General features: G+C 40.4%; 3 protein-coding genes across 3 annotated transcripts in view; all 3 read right to left on the reverse strand.

The window, feature by feature from the left end:
* LOC140268761 (very long chain fatty acid elongase 1-like) overlaps positions 1-15,575 on the reverse strand; it is a 153,398-nt gene that overhangs the window by 21,537 nt on the left and 116,286 nt on the right. The window lies entirely within an intron of this gene.
* On the reverse strand, positions 4,166-9,427 carry thap4 (THAP domain containing 4). Its single transcript, XM_072363141.1, has 5 exons — positions 9,263-9,427; positions 7,002-7,161; positions 6,779-6,888; positions 6,276-6,379; positions 4,166-6,095 (listed from the first exon to the last, which is right to left on the reverse strand). The coding sequence occupies exons 1-5, from the start codon at positions 9,285-9,287 to the stop codon at positions 5,979-5,981; spliced, it is 516 nt and encodes a 171-aa protein (XP_072219242.1). The 5' UTR covers positions 9,288-9,427; the 3' UTR covers positions 4,166-5,978.
* agxtb (alanine--glyoxylate and serine--pyruvate aminotransferase b) lies at positions 9,532-13,315 on the reverse strand. Its single transcript, XM_072363140.1, has 11 exons — positions 12,966-13,315; positions 12,387-12,579; positions 12,200-12,264; positions 11,968-12,068; positions 11,760-11,830; positions 11,592-11,676; positions 11,407-11,505; positions 11,106-11,175; positions 10,709-10,804; positions 10,358-10,486; positions 9,532-9,893 (listed from the first exon to the last, which is right to left on the reverse strand). The coding sequence occupies exons 1-11, from the start codon at positions 13,236-13,238 to the stop codon at positions 9,786-9,788; spliced, it is 1,290 nt and encodes a 429-aa protein (XP_072219241.1). The 5' UTR covers positions 13,239-13,315; the 3' UTR covers positions 9,532-9,785.

A 15,575-nucleotide genomic window follows, 5' to 3' on the forward strand; every position in this document is an offset into this window, starting at 1 on the left:
CTGCTTTGTGAGAGGTTCTTTCGCTCTGCTCTGTACAACAGGGACTAATGTATGCTTACCCTGAATTGCAGCCACATCACACTCGAGCTTGGAGAGACTGCTTTTTTAACAGAACACTATACTGCAGTTTGCTGCTGCATTGAGGTTAAATTGTATTACATTTTCAAAGACTGGCCTTTTAGATTGAACTGTCTTGTTATCTGTGTCTGAGACGCTTGAGGGGAAAACAAGTAAGCTGTGAGCAGTGAAGTGGGCGGGTTTATGATGCAATCGATAAAGATCATCTCTGGCAGAGACTATGTTAAAATCTGTAGAACAAGTCTGTGTAGACAATTTTACAAAATGGACACTTTTGAAAGCCAAGTCTCTGCAATAACCAATTAGCCCTTTTTCATAGCTGAGGTTTTATTGATCATACCAGGAAAAATACAGGGTTACTACTGACATCAATGTTGGTTCTTTTTAGTGTTAAAAATAAGCAATCAAATTAAGTTTGTGAGTATGACAATTTTCTATGTATTGAACACCACTTTGTTCAGGGGAGGTTGTTTTAAATGTGCATTATGAAAAACTCTATTTGACTTGATGATGTATGTTATTTTGATTCGAATGTGGTAATGTGTCTTGCATGCTTTTGACTCAAATGAACGTGTTTGTCAGGATTCTGCAGAGCCTGTTGTCAGCTAAAGAAACATGTGCGTTGGAGTAGAGAAACCCAAGACACTAGAAAATGTAAACAATGAAATACATTTTATTTCCAGTAACCAATTCAACACTGTGATGTGAATAAAACAAAATTAAATAACTTAAATATAGCCATAACATGAAGTGATAAAACAGCACATTGCAGTTAAAGCGTCTGTGTTACTGTGTTATAAAGTCATTGATGGTAAAGTGTGTTTCACCTTTGACAAAATATGATAAATGGGTATGAAAGGGGCTATCTGAGTGGAGCCAAATGCAACTATGTTTCCTGGAAACCAGAGAAGAAATCCCAAAATGACTGACTTGGACTCCTTTGTTTAGGAAAGGAATAAAAAATGATCACATATGGTCAAGCCCAATTACACAGTGATACGTTTTTAAGTGTTGTAGTAGCCTGTTAGCCATCTGCTCTACAATAAAATGTCTTTCAAACACGAAATAGAAAAAGGTTTTGTATACAAGAATATTTTTGGAAATGACATCATAATGTTGCACTTGTGAAATAAGATGTGGTTTAATGAGTTTTTTCCGGTCCTGGTTCTGGAGTTTTTCTCTGCTCTGACACAGCTGATTGAAATGAAAAGTTCAAGTGTCTTCAAGCCCTAAAGAAGCCTGACAACAACCTGTTTATCTAAATCAGATGTGTGGTGCAGAGGAACCCTAGTGGTTAAGGAATGAAATGACTCCATTCATAAACTGCAGAATGGCTATGACACTATTTTTTAAGACTTGTTCATCTTATAATATAGTTGATTCATTACATTTATTTTAGTTTTTTCCCGTGAGTCAGTGGAGCTGCACTCAGTCCATCCTGTAAACTGGCTGCTGGGTACCTTGGGGAGTGACGAGCCTGGTAAAGGCTGTTCTCTGATCAGTCATCAGGGAGGTCTGCGTGCTCACATTGTGAGACATGAAATCACTGTTAACAAAACTTCTAATCAAACTCGGCTTTCTGCCAGGGACCTCATTTGTTTTCCATCTCAGAGATTTGTCGAGCGACCTGGTGGAAAGCTGGAGCAGACCGTTTCCATGGCAATAGACAAGCAGCCACCTACTCAGCCCTTGCACATCGTCCACACTGTCAGCTTGACCGAGCAAACAGGCAAACAGACTTCTCATACACAAGAATGTTGGTCTGGGAATAAGTGTTGCTAAACCTCTACCACTGAACTTGTTTTTAATTGAGCAAAGAAAGCGGTGGCTCACTTTAGCAGCATTTACTTCAAAGGTCAAGGGACCACAGGATGCTGATTCTTATTTTTGGTTTCAGAAGAAATAGTGAAAATAAAAAAATGGTTGAGCATCTTTTAAAACAAGGAACAGATTTACAGTTTTTGTTGTAGATTACACCCACAACTATGCCACAGGAATCCAACTTTTCACATGGATGGAACATCCATCGAGAAGCCATGTGTAACTATTAGCTCAGTTTCAGTTAGCAGATTTCTTTTTTCTATCCATCCCTGTTGTCTTTGGCTGCAGCATCGCTGTAGGTTTCAGCCTCTTAAATTGTTTTTACACCAATCTGTCCAAACTTGACTAGTAATGTGTTTTAGAATTATTTCTCTATGACTACACTAAAAATAGACTTGAGCTCCAGGGGTGTGTGTGTGTGTGATGGTCATCTAGTGCCAACTCCTTGTACTTGAACACAATCATTGTGTTCACATATACATATTACATTTTTTTCTCCCTGGTAAAATTGAACAGATAAACTACCAGTGCTTTTGGAAGGACGTGGCGCTGTAGAAGGAAGTCAGCAGGAAGCCAAGTGTGAATCCCAACACAACTGCAACGGTGGTCTTATTAAGGGCTAAAGAAGCTCAGTGGAAGTTCCAATCAACACATGGAATCCTGGGGAATGTACTTTACTCTGTTAGATATGGCAGATATGAAAATGAACCTTCAATACAACTAACTTAAGACACTGAGTTGACATATTCAGTACACTGAGCATCAGACATGACAACATCAATATTTAGCAGTTTGACACCAGAAAGGCCACACATGAATGCCTGATATGGATGTATTATATCTGAACTACTTTTCAGGTGTAGATATTAAATATATGCTGTTTTTGATCCCTAAATTAATGCTGTTGCCCCTTTTGTGGCTCTTTCAAGAATCCATCAGCACACGCAGTGCCATGTTGGCATTAGTGTTCTCACAGCTGTGAACCTTCACTCAACCAGCGTTATGGGCCAGGTATCTTAATATTTCTGGATCATCCTGCTGAGTCAGTGCAGACAGTGCTCTCATGCACTCTGTCTTCATCTCTCTCAATGTTGCTATTCTCATTATTTTGTGATCAGGACCACAAGCAACAAACACCTACGCTGACATGGCTCTTCATTGCTTCCGCAAACTGAGTAAAAAGAGTAAAAAGTAAAAAGAGTAAATTCCCAAAACTATTGACAATAAAATCATATATAAATAGAAAATTCAACTAGAGAGGGCTGCTATGAAAACAAACATGTATAGCAAGAAGAAAAACTCACTGAAATCAAAGGATGAAAAGACAAATAAGATAAATATGTATGTATAGTTATTTCATGTACTTTAAATGTTAAATTCTTATTAATTTTATCAACAGTTGGGGAGGTTTTACATAAGGAATTGCTCCTATTCTCGTCTAATAGTCTAATAGTGTCTCATAGGTATAACCTCCCCCCCCTGAGCTACTTACTCAGTGTTTTTCCAAACCGACTATGAGGGTACCATGTATGGTACTTGCTGGCCGCGTTGCTTCTAAATATGTCTGTATGTGCATTTTCCAAAACAGCTGAACATTTTTTGGCCCAGAAATAGAAAAGAAAAAAAAGAAAGAAAAGGAAAGGGAAGGGAAGGAAAAATTAAGCCCACTTATCACTGGAACCATTTGTGCTTGATTTGGTGTAGAGAGAGTTTAAAACAGTCCAAGTTGCATATGAAAGAAAAAAGGCTTCAACTGTCTTTTACGCCTGAAGTATATGCCTGTACTAAATCTATCTAAAATAGATCCACAAAAGCTTTAATGATAGGATGGTGATATGGACAATAATGGGTTTCTCATTCACACTATATATGCAGCGCTGTTTGACTTACAATCACACACTGATGAGCATAATGGGGGCATTGTGTGCTTCAGTGTCTTCGCCATGGACACCTTGACACATAGAACAGCTGAGGATCACTGAATCTGGTCGGTGGGACCTGCTGTACCTGCTGAGCCATGGCCACTCCTGTAAGATTTGCACTCAGATGACTGTTGGACCCTGTGGACTAGATGTTCAACAGGAGACTTCTATTTCTTATTGAAAGGTTTAAAAAAAAAAAAAGAAAGAAGCTAAAAGATAAGGACATCAAGTTTCGGGTTTCATACTGAAGCCCCATGATGCATCAGGAACCAAAAAAAATATATAAAATCTACCTTATATCAGGATAGATGAATAGTTAAAACACAGTCGGAGAGTCATGCAAGTGAAGACAAAGTGAATGATTTATTTAAATACATACAGCATACGATCATCAACATGTACACAAAAGAAGCAGCCGCCTCAAAGACTAACCAATCTTGTCTGGAAACAAGAAAGGCAATATCATCCAGTGTAACCGACCCCTCTGACCAAAACTTAAAACGACCAGACATCTTCACCCTTTTTGTTTATCATTTTAAAGTCTGGATGGTAGAAAATGAAGTTTAAGCAGCCGGCTGGTTTAAATCGCTTTCATGTTAGTTTTTTTTATTAGATAATAATTTTTCAGCCTGCTGCTATAATGACTGTGATTGATCATCCGATACCAACTCCACCCATTTCACACAAAAGGCCAGATTACCAGAGTTCGTAAACTGGGGTTAAAGGGATAGATTGGGGTTTTTTGAAGTGGGGTTGGGTGAAGTACTTATAAGTAGCCAGTACCTTACCTGCAGCTGGCAACGATCAGAGCGCTGTGTCTTTGGAGAAGGATGGAGGAATTCTCATGGAGGCACCAAGCTCACAGCTGCTGAGAGCAGGGACAAAAGAAGAGCGAAATTTTGCCATTTAAATCAAGTCAAACCTCAAAAATTTCACAACTGTTTAGCACAAGCTACATTGTAGATTTTTTCTTACAACATTGCGTCAGACCTTTTACTTCGTCACTATTTTCTTCTGGCTAATAGAGAAGAAGACAGAAGAAGAACTGCTGCCTCCTCTTATCTCCCAATTAAAAAAAAAAAAAAAATATGTTGTCGTCTTTGATATCGTAGTAACGTATTTCCACTGTCTCCTCATGGCTGTTTTTGTATTAGACTGGCAGAGTAGTGAGTCACAGCTGATCAATGGCAGGACACGCAGTGATGTGGAGCAACACTGGCGTTGTTCGGTTGAGAAAATAGTGATAATGCAAATAACGGTCTGAAGCAATTGTGATGGAAAAATCTGCAGCGTAACGTTCGCTGAACCGCTATGAAACTTCTTCTGTTTGAGTTGTTTCAGACGGAGAAAATTTGCTCTTCTTTTGTCCCTGCTCTCAGTAACTGTTGTCTTGGTTACCCTTTGGGAATTCTTCTCTGCTCCTCCAAACAGACGATGCTCAGGCCGCCGCCTACTGCAGGTAAGGTACTAACAACTTATAAAGACTTCCCACACCCCTACTTAAAAAAACTTAACTATCCCTTTAATTTACTGAGTTGATAACAAGCATAGCACAGCATAGCGAAACCTCAATTGTTGGGTTTAGTTAAGTCAGATCAACTGAAGAGGCACTGGATATGTTGGACCTGCTTCAGTACAGGCCCCGGACAGCAGCTGATTCAGCTTCTAACAAAACTCAAATATAAATAATCATTTAACTTTCTGTGAACTCTGAACTCAAGAGTGTCATATCACAGACACTACAACACTGCTCAAACATAACTTAGTGCAACAACCTGATGGAAAGGCAACATGAAGTCAATTCTTATGTTGAAATTAAAACTTTATCCGACAAATGCCATTATTGCTACATGTAATGTCAGCTAATGTAATGTCAGCTAATGTAATGTCAGCTAATGTAATGTCAGCTAATGTAATGTAAGCTAATGTAATGTAAGCTAATGTAATGTAGGATCTACCATGTATTGAGTTGAGTCATGTCATGTTAATGTAAGAGGTATAACATCATAACTCCTTTACCACAATCATTTAAGTAGACCACTGTATGACGGGAGAACTGCTTCCATGATTATCTGATGCAGCCTATTGATAAAATGCATCACTCATCTTTCTAGACCAACATGCTTCTAAGCATGACAGCCCTGCCTGCTCGTTGAGTTAAGATAATCTGCGGTAGGTGACGTGCAAGTGCTGAGTTAGCGGCTGTATGTCTGTTGCCATGGAAACCGTCTGCTCCAGCTTCCCATCTGGCAGCAGCTGAAACACTCGACAAATCTGAAAGATGGAGAAAATGAAAAAAAAAAACAAACAGGTGAGGTGACCAGCATGAAGCAGGAGGGTTTATTGATCAAAATAATTCAAGTGAACATGATATTTGGAAAGATTTGACTATGTGAATGCAGAGATCAGCTCGTTTATGTTCACGAGTGATGACTGATCAGAGAACAGCCTTACTTGCTGTACATGGGGCTCCTTGGCAAAAGAGATCCTTTCCAACTTCTGGCTCTGCAGGGTTAGCTGTGTTTCTGTAAGCTCTCCCTCTTCTATCTCTACCAGACCTGCACGACAAGACAATGTTTTATCTCACAAACCTGGATTTCTCTTCTGCAAGGAGACATACTACAATTTGCTACAAATACTACAAATGCTTGGTTCAGCTTCTCCTGCAAAGGGAAACCAACGAAAAAACCAGGGGTGTTCCTCTGCAGATGAACACGGATGAACAGACGCTTTCAGTGGACCATCAGGAAGTGAGGGACCAATATATTTTAGGTACCCATCTTTGTGTGGAACATCTTTAGCAATGATCGTGATGTAAGATGCAACATGTCACATTAAATGTGAAACATTCTGTAGGTCACTGTGGAGGATAGTCCCCTCCGGCTAGTCTCAAGCTTCGAAAGCAACTCCGCAGTCGGACACAGAAACAAGGTTGGATTTCGTGGTTTTAAATCTACCTGAGTTCTGTGCGATGATGAATGCCACTCTGTTGGTTTCCGGCTGCATTCGAATGAAACCGCATTCTCTGTGCAGAGGCTTATTAGAGTCTGCATGAAACGCATTAAACCTGCAGAAAAGAAAGGATGGAACCATTTTTATTCCGATGCTGGGACGAGGAGATGTGCCCTAAAAATGTAACACATTTCATAACCTTGGTTTAATTTCTGCAGTGATACCTACATGAAGTTGATGACTGGTTGCCCCACATGGCTGAAATGCAGTTTTTCTGTGTAGTGGAAAGGCTTCACAGAGGGGAAGCTGCCCTCACCGGGTTCATCACTCTCCCAGGAACCCAGCAGCCACTTTAGAGGTTGGATGACTGGGTTCAGCGCCGCTGATGCTAAATTACACACACGTAGATGCTTTATAACGGATAATTCTGTGTGGGCCATGATTTAAAACCCACAAATACACCCGAATCATGCAACAGGACAGTTCACGAGTCAGTTAACAATGTCGCCAGCAGTTTCAGGAGAAGATTTTTCAAATGATACATTCTGCTGTAGAGTTAAGGTGAAAAAAGCATTAGAGTGCAGTTCATTTAGAGGAGGCAGACAACTTGTGCTAACTAAAATAAACTAAAGTAAATAAATGACTGAATAAAAAAAGTGAAAAAAATTTAAATGCTCCTGTTAGTTCTTTCATGTTTTGTTATTTGACTTCATATCACCACGTTCGTTCGTTTATTTCTGTGTATATTTCCTCACGGGGCTGCACGGTGGTGTGGTGGTGAGCACTGTCGCCTCAAAGCAAGAGGGTTCCTGGTCCGACTTCCTCACACCGTCCAAAAACATATCCGGGTATTTGGAGGCTCTAAACCAGGGATGTCAAACTCCGATCCTCGAGGCCCGCTGTCCTGCAGGTTTTAGATGCTTCCCTGCTTCAACACACCTGATTCAGATGAAATTGATCTCTTCGAAAGATTGTTAAGTTCTGCACAAGCCTGCTAATGATGCATTGATCTGATTCAGCTGCGTTGAAGCAGGGAAGCATCTAAAACCTGCAGGACAGTGGCCCTCGAGGACCGGAGTTTGACATCCCTGCTCTAAACTGACCCTAGGAGTGAGTGTGAGTGTGCCTGGTTGTTTGTCTCTATGTGGCCCTGTGATGGACTGGTAACCTGCCGGATGAAGTGGGACTAGAAAATGGATGGATGGCTATTTCCTCAACAACTTCCCTATTCTTTTACAGATTTATTGACTTCTTGGGCACTCCTATTATTCCGTACATGCAGCTACCTTGTTTGCATGTAGCTATGACTTTGCAGTCTGGGTAATGGGAGAGCTGACAAACTACATAAACAAGAAATAAAAAGAGGCAGTACTTATAACAATAACAAAGACAACAACACTAAACACTAGCTGATAGCTGGGGTGATTCAATAATAAAGCAACTGCTAGGTTTTATTTTGTAACAGAATATAGGGAGCTTGTTTATATTAACATATCAGTCAGAATTAATCCGAGATTGGGATGTGGGTAAATCAGATAAAACCGCACTGTAAAAAGAAGGAGAATAATCCAACAGACGACGCTGTAGTTGTTAATCACGTCCACAAGGTGGCAGTGAAGCAGCGCCAATGAATGCAGAACAGAGACTAACGCTGAAGTTGGCTTTTAAGGGTTAATGCAAACAGACAATACTGCACTGAAACCGGTCAAACCTGCGTTAAATTGTTCTTTAAAGAGTGTCCCCTTTTAAACGCAGCTTTATTTCCATTTGAAAAACATTTACTTTTTATACTTTGATAGTATTTAGAGCACAGCAGACCGTACCCAATTAAACATTAAACACTACATTTTGAAGAGATGGTCTAGCTCAGAATTAATCTGAGTCTAAATATTACGTATTTTCCTTTTTTTCATACAAATTCGGCTCGACTAAAATTCTCCATATGTCAAAAAGCAGTGAAATGACCCTTTTCCTCTTTTCACCTTGACTGCTAATCTGAAGCTAACTTCAGCGTCATTAGGAGGAGGAGGAGGAGGAGGAGGAAGAAGAAGAAAACGTTTCTGCTGCAATAAAATCGCAGGCAGAAAACCGGATAAAAGAGAGGTGATTTACAACTAAACGCAAGTATATAAAGAAAGAGGACTAGTTTTGAAAGATACAGAGGTCACGGCACACGAGCAGCTCGGTCAGTCTGGTATCATTTGTTCAATAATTCTATTCTAAATTGGGAAAAAGGTCTGAAAATAGCGAACAGACTGTCACAGTGGGTAAAGAGTAGACTAAGGGCACATGTTTACATCTGCATCTAAAATAATAACCAGTAATTGACTCGGTTAAAAAGTGACCGAATTATTCAAAATAACAATTTCATGAGCAAGCAGAGTTGGCAGCTCGCCTGTTCTCTCCGAGATGCTGTAGCCAGTGACGGTTGAACAAATTGACATTGTCAAATAATCTTTCCAGAAATTTAGATTTACCAACAAACCTACCAGAGCCAGTGACAGGACACGCCATTAATAAAGTCGGCTTCAGTAGAGCGAGGATGAATCCAAAAGAAGGGGCAGAAGGAAAATAGAAAGTCGCAAGTCAAGGTACACTGCACCAGTGACAGTTTGACGCAGGTTTGGCTGTCACCGCGTGGAACTCTGGGAAATGTTGTTTTATTCCGCCTGGTCCTCTTGATACAGTCTTCGGGTTCAGGTGATGTAACTTGGGATAACAAATGGTCTCAGTTTGCCAAACTGAAGCAGGAGAAGTGTTTCATAAATTAAGACAAACTTTATTAACATCTTCAGTGCACTCAGCAGGCCCATATGACAAAATCTAGATCTTTATTCTAACACTAACTTACTTATACAAGAAAGGCACCTGAAATTCCTGTGGGGAAAAGTACATTGGAATTTCTGGAATATAAGCACTGTTTCAACAGTTTTCCATGTGGAAAAATTCAATATTTCTTTTTCATTCCCTAATAAATGGGTAGAAAAGCCATTGATCCGAGAATCTGGGCTCCTAAGCCTTGCTCTTTTTGCAATTCTTGAGAGCGTCTGCCAGGGCGTGCAGTGCCATGTCAGCATTGGCCTTCTCACAGTTGTATCCCATCAATCCGATCCTCATTACCTAATTGAAACAGAAACAAACGGTGCGTGTAAAGACCAACCACAGTGACTCAGCAGGATGATTTAGAAAAATGTTCCTTACACCAGACTTATGTCAGCGCTCTTTTTACAAGTGTCAGTCAAAAGGTTTGATTTCATGTGAGAGTAATCCTCACATACCTTTAGATAAAGATATAAATGTAAACATTACATCTGTGTTTGATTTGTTAGCGCAGTTTAGAGTAGGATGTGAACTATTTTCACATAAAAAGACATTTTAGGAATATTTCCACTCAGAAGAGAAGGAACTATAGAAGAATAAGATGTTGAAAAAGATAGATAATTGTTCTTCCGTCACAACTTTTTAAACACCGACTGATGAGACTGAGAATTGCATCTAAATGAGCTACCATTAATTCAGTCTGCTGACACTGAAAGTGTTAAAGCAACTTAGGGTTCACAGTTTCAACATCAGCATGAACTAACCATGCCGATGGATGGGCCCAGTCCTCCTGTCATCTCCATCTGATGGTGCTTCATTATGTAGGCCAGCATTTCCCTCCAGTCGTACCCTTCAGGAATTTTTATGGTGGTGACAGAGGGGAGCCTCATATCCTGCAGGACACAAGCAACTAAATTACTGTGTTTACTGTACAAGCAGGAAGCATAAGTAAGGAATACTGTTGCGAAACAAAACCATTTTAGCCCAATTTGAATGGCTGTTATATGTGAAAGATGTAAAAGATGCCCTTTTCCTGTTTGGCTTTCTTCAAATAATCCATTTTAATGCAGTCTTATGCCACCAGAATACTGTAGGTTGTTGTATGTCTGCCTTACCCTTTCAGGGATGAAGAGCTTGAGGCCCAGATCTTCGAGTCCTCTGTATAGGTAGGCTGCCAACTCTTTGTGTTTCCTCCAGGACTCCTCCAGCCCCTAGAGGGAGACAAAGATTGGTGAAATTAGGATATGATATAATATAACTTAGAACTGAATTCCTGGATGTCATGTCAGAAATGATTTAAGAACAGTAACTATTGTCCATAGTTTATGATAAATCTTCATTTAATGAAAAATATCAGCCTCCCCAATCCAAAATACTGATTGTGTGACTAGGGTGAAGGTTTACTGAATCCTTTACTAAATGTTTTCAGATTAAATGCTTTTACAAGACATCCTAAACAAGATATGCATTCTACAAGGGGCAAAGTGAAAAAGACCTGAAATATCCCCTTACCCTTTCGGCAAGTATTGCCAGACTCTCCCTCAGGGCAAAAAATCCAGATACAGGACCAGTGTGGTGGTATCTAAAACCCAGAACACATGTGATTAAATCATGATTGATATATATATATATATTTTACCCCAAACTGTGAAATTATTTAAAGAAATAACACTTTCTCACATTTTAACATCTAGTTTATTAGCTGTAATAATTAAAAACATTTTGCCCCATGCTAACAGTTTGCCTCCAGCAGCCTGAGGTAAACTAAAGCTTATGTATGTGTTGGAAACATCTTGTGATCCTGTGGACTTACGCTCTTGCTGGTTTACCGTCACAACCCCAATAGTTGGACAAATGTGTCATATCAAAGAGGTAGGATAATGGTTTTGTTTTCCTGTTAAACATCTTGTGGCTGTGTGGGAAAACAAAGAAATTGATACACATTAGAGAGCCCAGGTGGAAACCGTAGCAGAGATAGACTGCAGAGTCCCTCCTTACCATGCTCGGTCATTGAAAGAGATGGGTGCTGTGCCAGGGGGTGCATTTAGAGCCTTCTGAGAGCCAGTGTACAAGATGTCAATTTCTTGGAGCGCAATCAGAAACATAATAAATATCATGCAGGCACTATAGTGAGCAGAAGAAGTCAATCTTTCATTACTGCCTTACTTTGCTTGTCCATAAAAATTGGTGCTGCTCCAAGTGAGGCAACTGTGTCAACCAGGAAAAGGCAGTCATGCCTGCAAGACAAAACGTAAGTGGATATGTGTACATATATATGTGTGCCTATGTATATATATACATATATAATAACTACTGTCTATATATGGTAGATCTGGATAAATGGTATATATGGTAGATCTGGTAGGACGCTTACTTCCTGCAGATGTCACCAATGCCATCTACTGGGTGACAGAGTCCAGCTGAGGACTCGCCATGTGTGAGGAAAAACAAGACAGGCTTGTGTTTTCCTATGGCCTAGTGAGGAAAGCAAAAAGCAGTTTGATCATACATGTGTTCTTGTTCTGTGGTCCAATTGAGTCTCACTGATCGAATGCTCAGATGTAGTTGGAGCTGATTGTTTGCTGCTTCATGGAGGTGGTGCCAACCTGTTCAATTTCCTTATTGGTAAAATATCCTCCAGGTGCTTTTTCCATCCTGTGTACATTGGCACCTACAGAAAGAAAAATGTCCTGATCAGCTGGTAAATTGAAAAGAGGTCTAGGGAGAGTATTCAGTTATTATTCATGTTTTATCGAGTTTGGACACCAAAGAAGTGCGTGCGTAAACACTTACCCATTCTTTCTGCAATTTCTGCCACGCGCTCTCCCCAGATGCCGTTGATGGCCACGAGGACGTTCTCTCCTGGCTCCACCGCGTTGAACACAGCACACTCCATGGCCGCGTGCCCGGAGCCGCTCATAGCTATAGTCATGTTGTTTTCTGTCTGAAAGGCGTATCGGATCCCTTTCTTGATGTCGTTCATGATCTGAAAACATGGAACAGGTTTTCGGTTTTATTTTCCTGGAATGATGATAAATGATAAGCCAGTAGGATGTGGACGCTCGGTGGCTGTGAGGAATTATACAAAAACATCAACTTTGAGAAACTGCCATTCATATCTGGGTATCGGCTTGTTAGATGTCGGGAAAAATGAACAATTCACTTATTATATATTTTTGACTAAAGCAAAGTTAAGATGTAGTAGTCCTAATTTTCCCCACCTAAAAAGTAATACATCAGATAATATTAAAATACATAAAAATATTGAAAAGCCATAACATTGACTTGCATCTCCAGATTTGAGTAAAACCTGTTTCCACCTTAAAGTAATTAGAATTTATAATGAAACTCAGTCTAACTGAGACCAGTTACCTCATACATTTCTGGGTGTAGGTGACCAATTATTGGCCTGGACCCTGCGGCTAAGACACGGGGAGGAACGTTTGAGGGTCCCGGTCCGAAAAGGTAACGAAGAGGCACTTCTAGCGGTCGGAGTATGCATGCCGGTGGCGGGATGGTAACAGATGACATGGAGCGGTCTAGGCGCTGCAGCACTGGCGCGCTCCTGCTGGCCAGCGGACTGTCGAGGGCCGCTGCAGCGTGCTGGGCGAGCAGCGCGCTCCGGCTGAACAAACCCCGCTGCATAACGGCAGGTGTGCAGTTCCTGAAAAACACGTAGGGGTTGAGGCCACCTGAGAGAGAAGGAGAGACTGAGACTAACTGAGTTTGGGTGAAAATTTAAAACAAACAGGTCTTTGACCTGGGCAAGGACTGATGTGCGTCACATTACGAAACAAAGTGCACATATAACAGCCGATCAGGTTGTTATAGTAAGAGCAAAGGCGGGGTTTTAGACTTTGTGGTACATACATTTTGCAACTACTTGCCCTTCTTAGTTTAGCTGAGAGCAGTGGCGTGCACAGACTTTTTGAAGAGCAGGGGCGGAAAGAAAAAAAAGGGCACATATAGCGCGTCCTCACCACTGTAGAGGGGACTTTTGCACGCTTTTTGGCTTCCAAGGGGGCACTTTAGCACCCCCCCATTAATTAGATAAATAATAATAAAATAATGATATTAAATAATAGATAATAATAATTAATTCTTTTCTGGGCAGTTGTCTTTAGTTTAAATTACTCCTCCCAGAAACAGACAGCATTTAAACATTTTTCATATAAGACATATCTTCCCATGACCCAAGTGCATGCACATACATTTGTTATAGTTTGGGTCCAGCAGGACCGGTTTAGGTGACCTTTTTCTGGTTTAGAGTCACAGCACTTGACTCTTGAACTGTGTGGAGAAGTGTTTTCCTGTACTTGGCAGCTTAGAACCGGTTGATGTTGGTTTGTTTGATGTGGTTTGTTGATTTTGTCTGTCCCTTCTGTCACAGCTGCCTTTGGGTTGTACAGAGGAGTCTCCTCTTGGAGAGCCAATCTGCTCTCTCAGATGAAAAAGTGGGGCAGGCAAACAAGTAGCCACACACCCCCAACCCATATAAGACACAAACACACACCAAAAGGGAGTAGTTCCGTTTTATAGTGATTGTGCACTACCGAGATATATGCTCTCTAACACGTGTATAAACCAATTGTATAATCACACCTTTTCACAAATGAACAAAGCAAACATCATTTTCGCTTTGTTTGTTGATGTTGGTAAAACTCTAAGACATTACTTAAATCGCGTTTTGAGGGGTATTATAAACTGAACAGAGTTAGAGTAATATCCAAACTGAATGATTCAGCTCATATATTTGAACATTTGTTGTCAAATTAAAGACACATATCCAGATCAAAAAGCATTCTGTCCTCCATCCATCCATTTTCTATACCCGCTTAATCCGTTGGTCAGGTTGCGCTTGGGCTGGAGCCTATCCCAGCGGTCATCGGGCAAGAGGTGGGGTACACCCTGTACAGGTCACCAGTCCATCACAGGGCCACACAGAGAAAAACAACCACACACGCTCACACTCACTCCTAAGGACAATTTTAGAGACACCAATTACCCTAAGATGCATGTTTTTGGACAGTGGGAAGTAGCATTCTGTCCTATTTAATGAATATTTCTTACAGTCTTGCCTCACTACTTTTACTTGATGTCACTAATTCAACATAATGTAACCCTGTTATGTCACAACAGGTTCACCAGAATGTGTCGCTCTCTGAGTGTGGCTGGGTAATTAATAATTACACTGTTGTTGAAAAAGGGAGATTTGGTTTTCCCCTCTCACTGGCCTTTGCCCTGGACCCAGCACTCAAAATGTGACCAAACGGAGGAGAAGGCGGAGCTGGGCAGAGCAGAAATATATGTATGTCAGTAATGGTGACGCTGACGTTTGGTTGAAATGTCCCAATACTCATCCTGGTCTGAACAGAATTAATAGTTTTTCAAAACGTTATTTCAAGTTCAAGAATGTATTTTCAACCACTCAGTGTTTTTTATTGATAGCTGCCAAAGACATGGACTCTAGCAGCAAAATAAATGGGCTCACATATGAAAATTGATTATGGGAGAGTATAAGTTGACAGTATATATCATGATGTAGAGCAATAGATGTGAGCTCAGGGCGTCTTAAAACTTTATTTTACCCAACAAGAATCTATAGCACCACAGTGCACTTAAACTCTGCATGAGAACAATTGGAGCCTGTTTTATTTTCTCTATTTCAGTCATGAGCATATTACTGTGGAAACACAGGGGATGTGACCCCTGACCTTTTTCAGTAGGCAATCTTGGACCTCTCCCCTTTTCATTGTCCTAACACTAAAATCACAAATTCAGTTCCTTTTCAAGGTTCAAAATGTTTAGTTCCCCCAAATTACATAAAATATTTTTATTTTTATCTAAAAAACTGCTGAGCATAATGTAGTGAAATGAAACATTTATACTGGTGACCAACAAGATTTATGTATCTGAGTTTGGAGGGTTGATATCCTGAAAACCATAAGATCCTGCAGGGTTTAACGACATTAGAAGCTTATC

The sequence above is a fragment of the Leuresthes tenuis genome, unplaced genomic scaffold (assembly GCF_036924035.1).
Source record: "Leuresthes tenuis unplaced genomic scaffold, fLeuTen1.0.hap1 SCAF_14, whole genome shotgun sequence".
In the NCBI taxonomy this organism is placed as follows: Eukaryota; Metazoa; Chordata; class Actinopteri; order Atheriniformes; family Atherinopsidae; genus Leuresthes; species Leuresthes tenuis.

Coding starts and splice junctions, on each gene's coding strand:
- agxtb (XM_072363140.1), bottom strand. CDS start 13,238: ATGCAGCGGGGTTTGTTCAGCCGGAGCGCGCTGCTCGCCCAGCACGCT. Junction 11,831..11,967: donor ATTGGTGACATCTGCAGGAA/GTAAGCGTCCTA, acceptor TTTGTCTTGCAG/GCATGACTGCCTTTTCCTGG. Junction 10,487..10,708: donor AGCTCTTCATCCCTGAAAGG/GTAAGGCAGACA, acceptor TGTGTCCTGCAG/GATATGAGGCTCCCCTCTGT.
- thap4 (XM_072363141.1), bottom strand. CDS start 9,287: ATGGCGTGTCCTGTCACTGGCTCTG. Junction 7,162..9,262: donor GTGTCCTGTCACTGGCTCTG/GTAGGTTTGTTG, acceptor TGTGTAATTTAG/CATCAGCGGCGCTGAACCCA. Junction 6,380..6,778: donor CATCATCGCACAGAACTCAG/GTAGATTTAAAA, acceptor CTTGTCGTGCAG/GTCTGGTAGAGATAGAAGAG.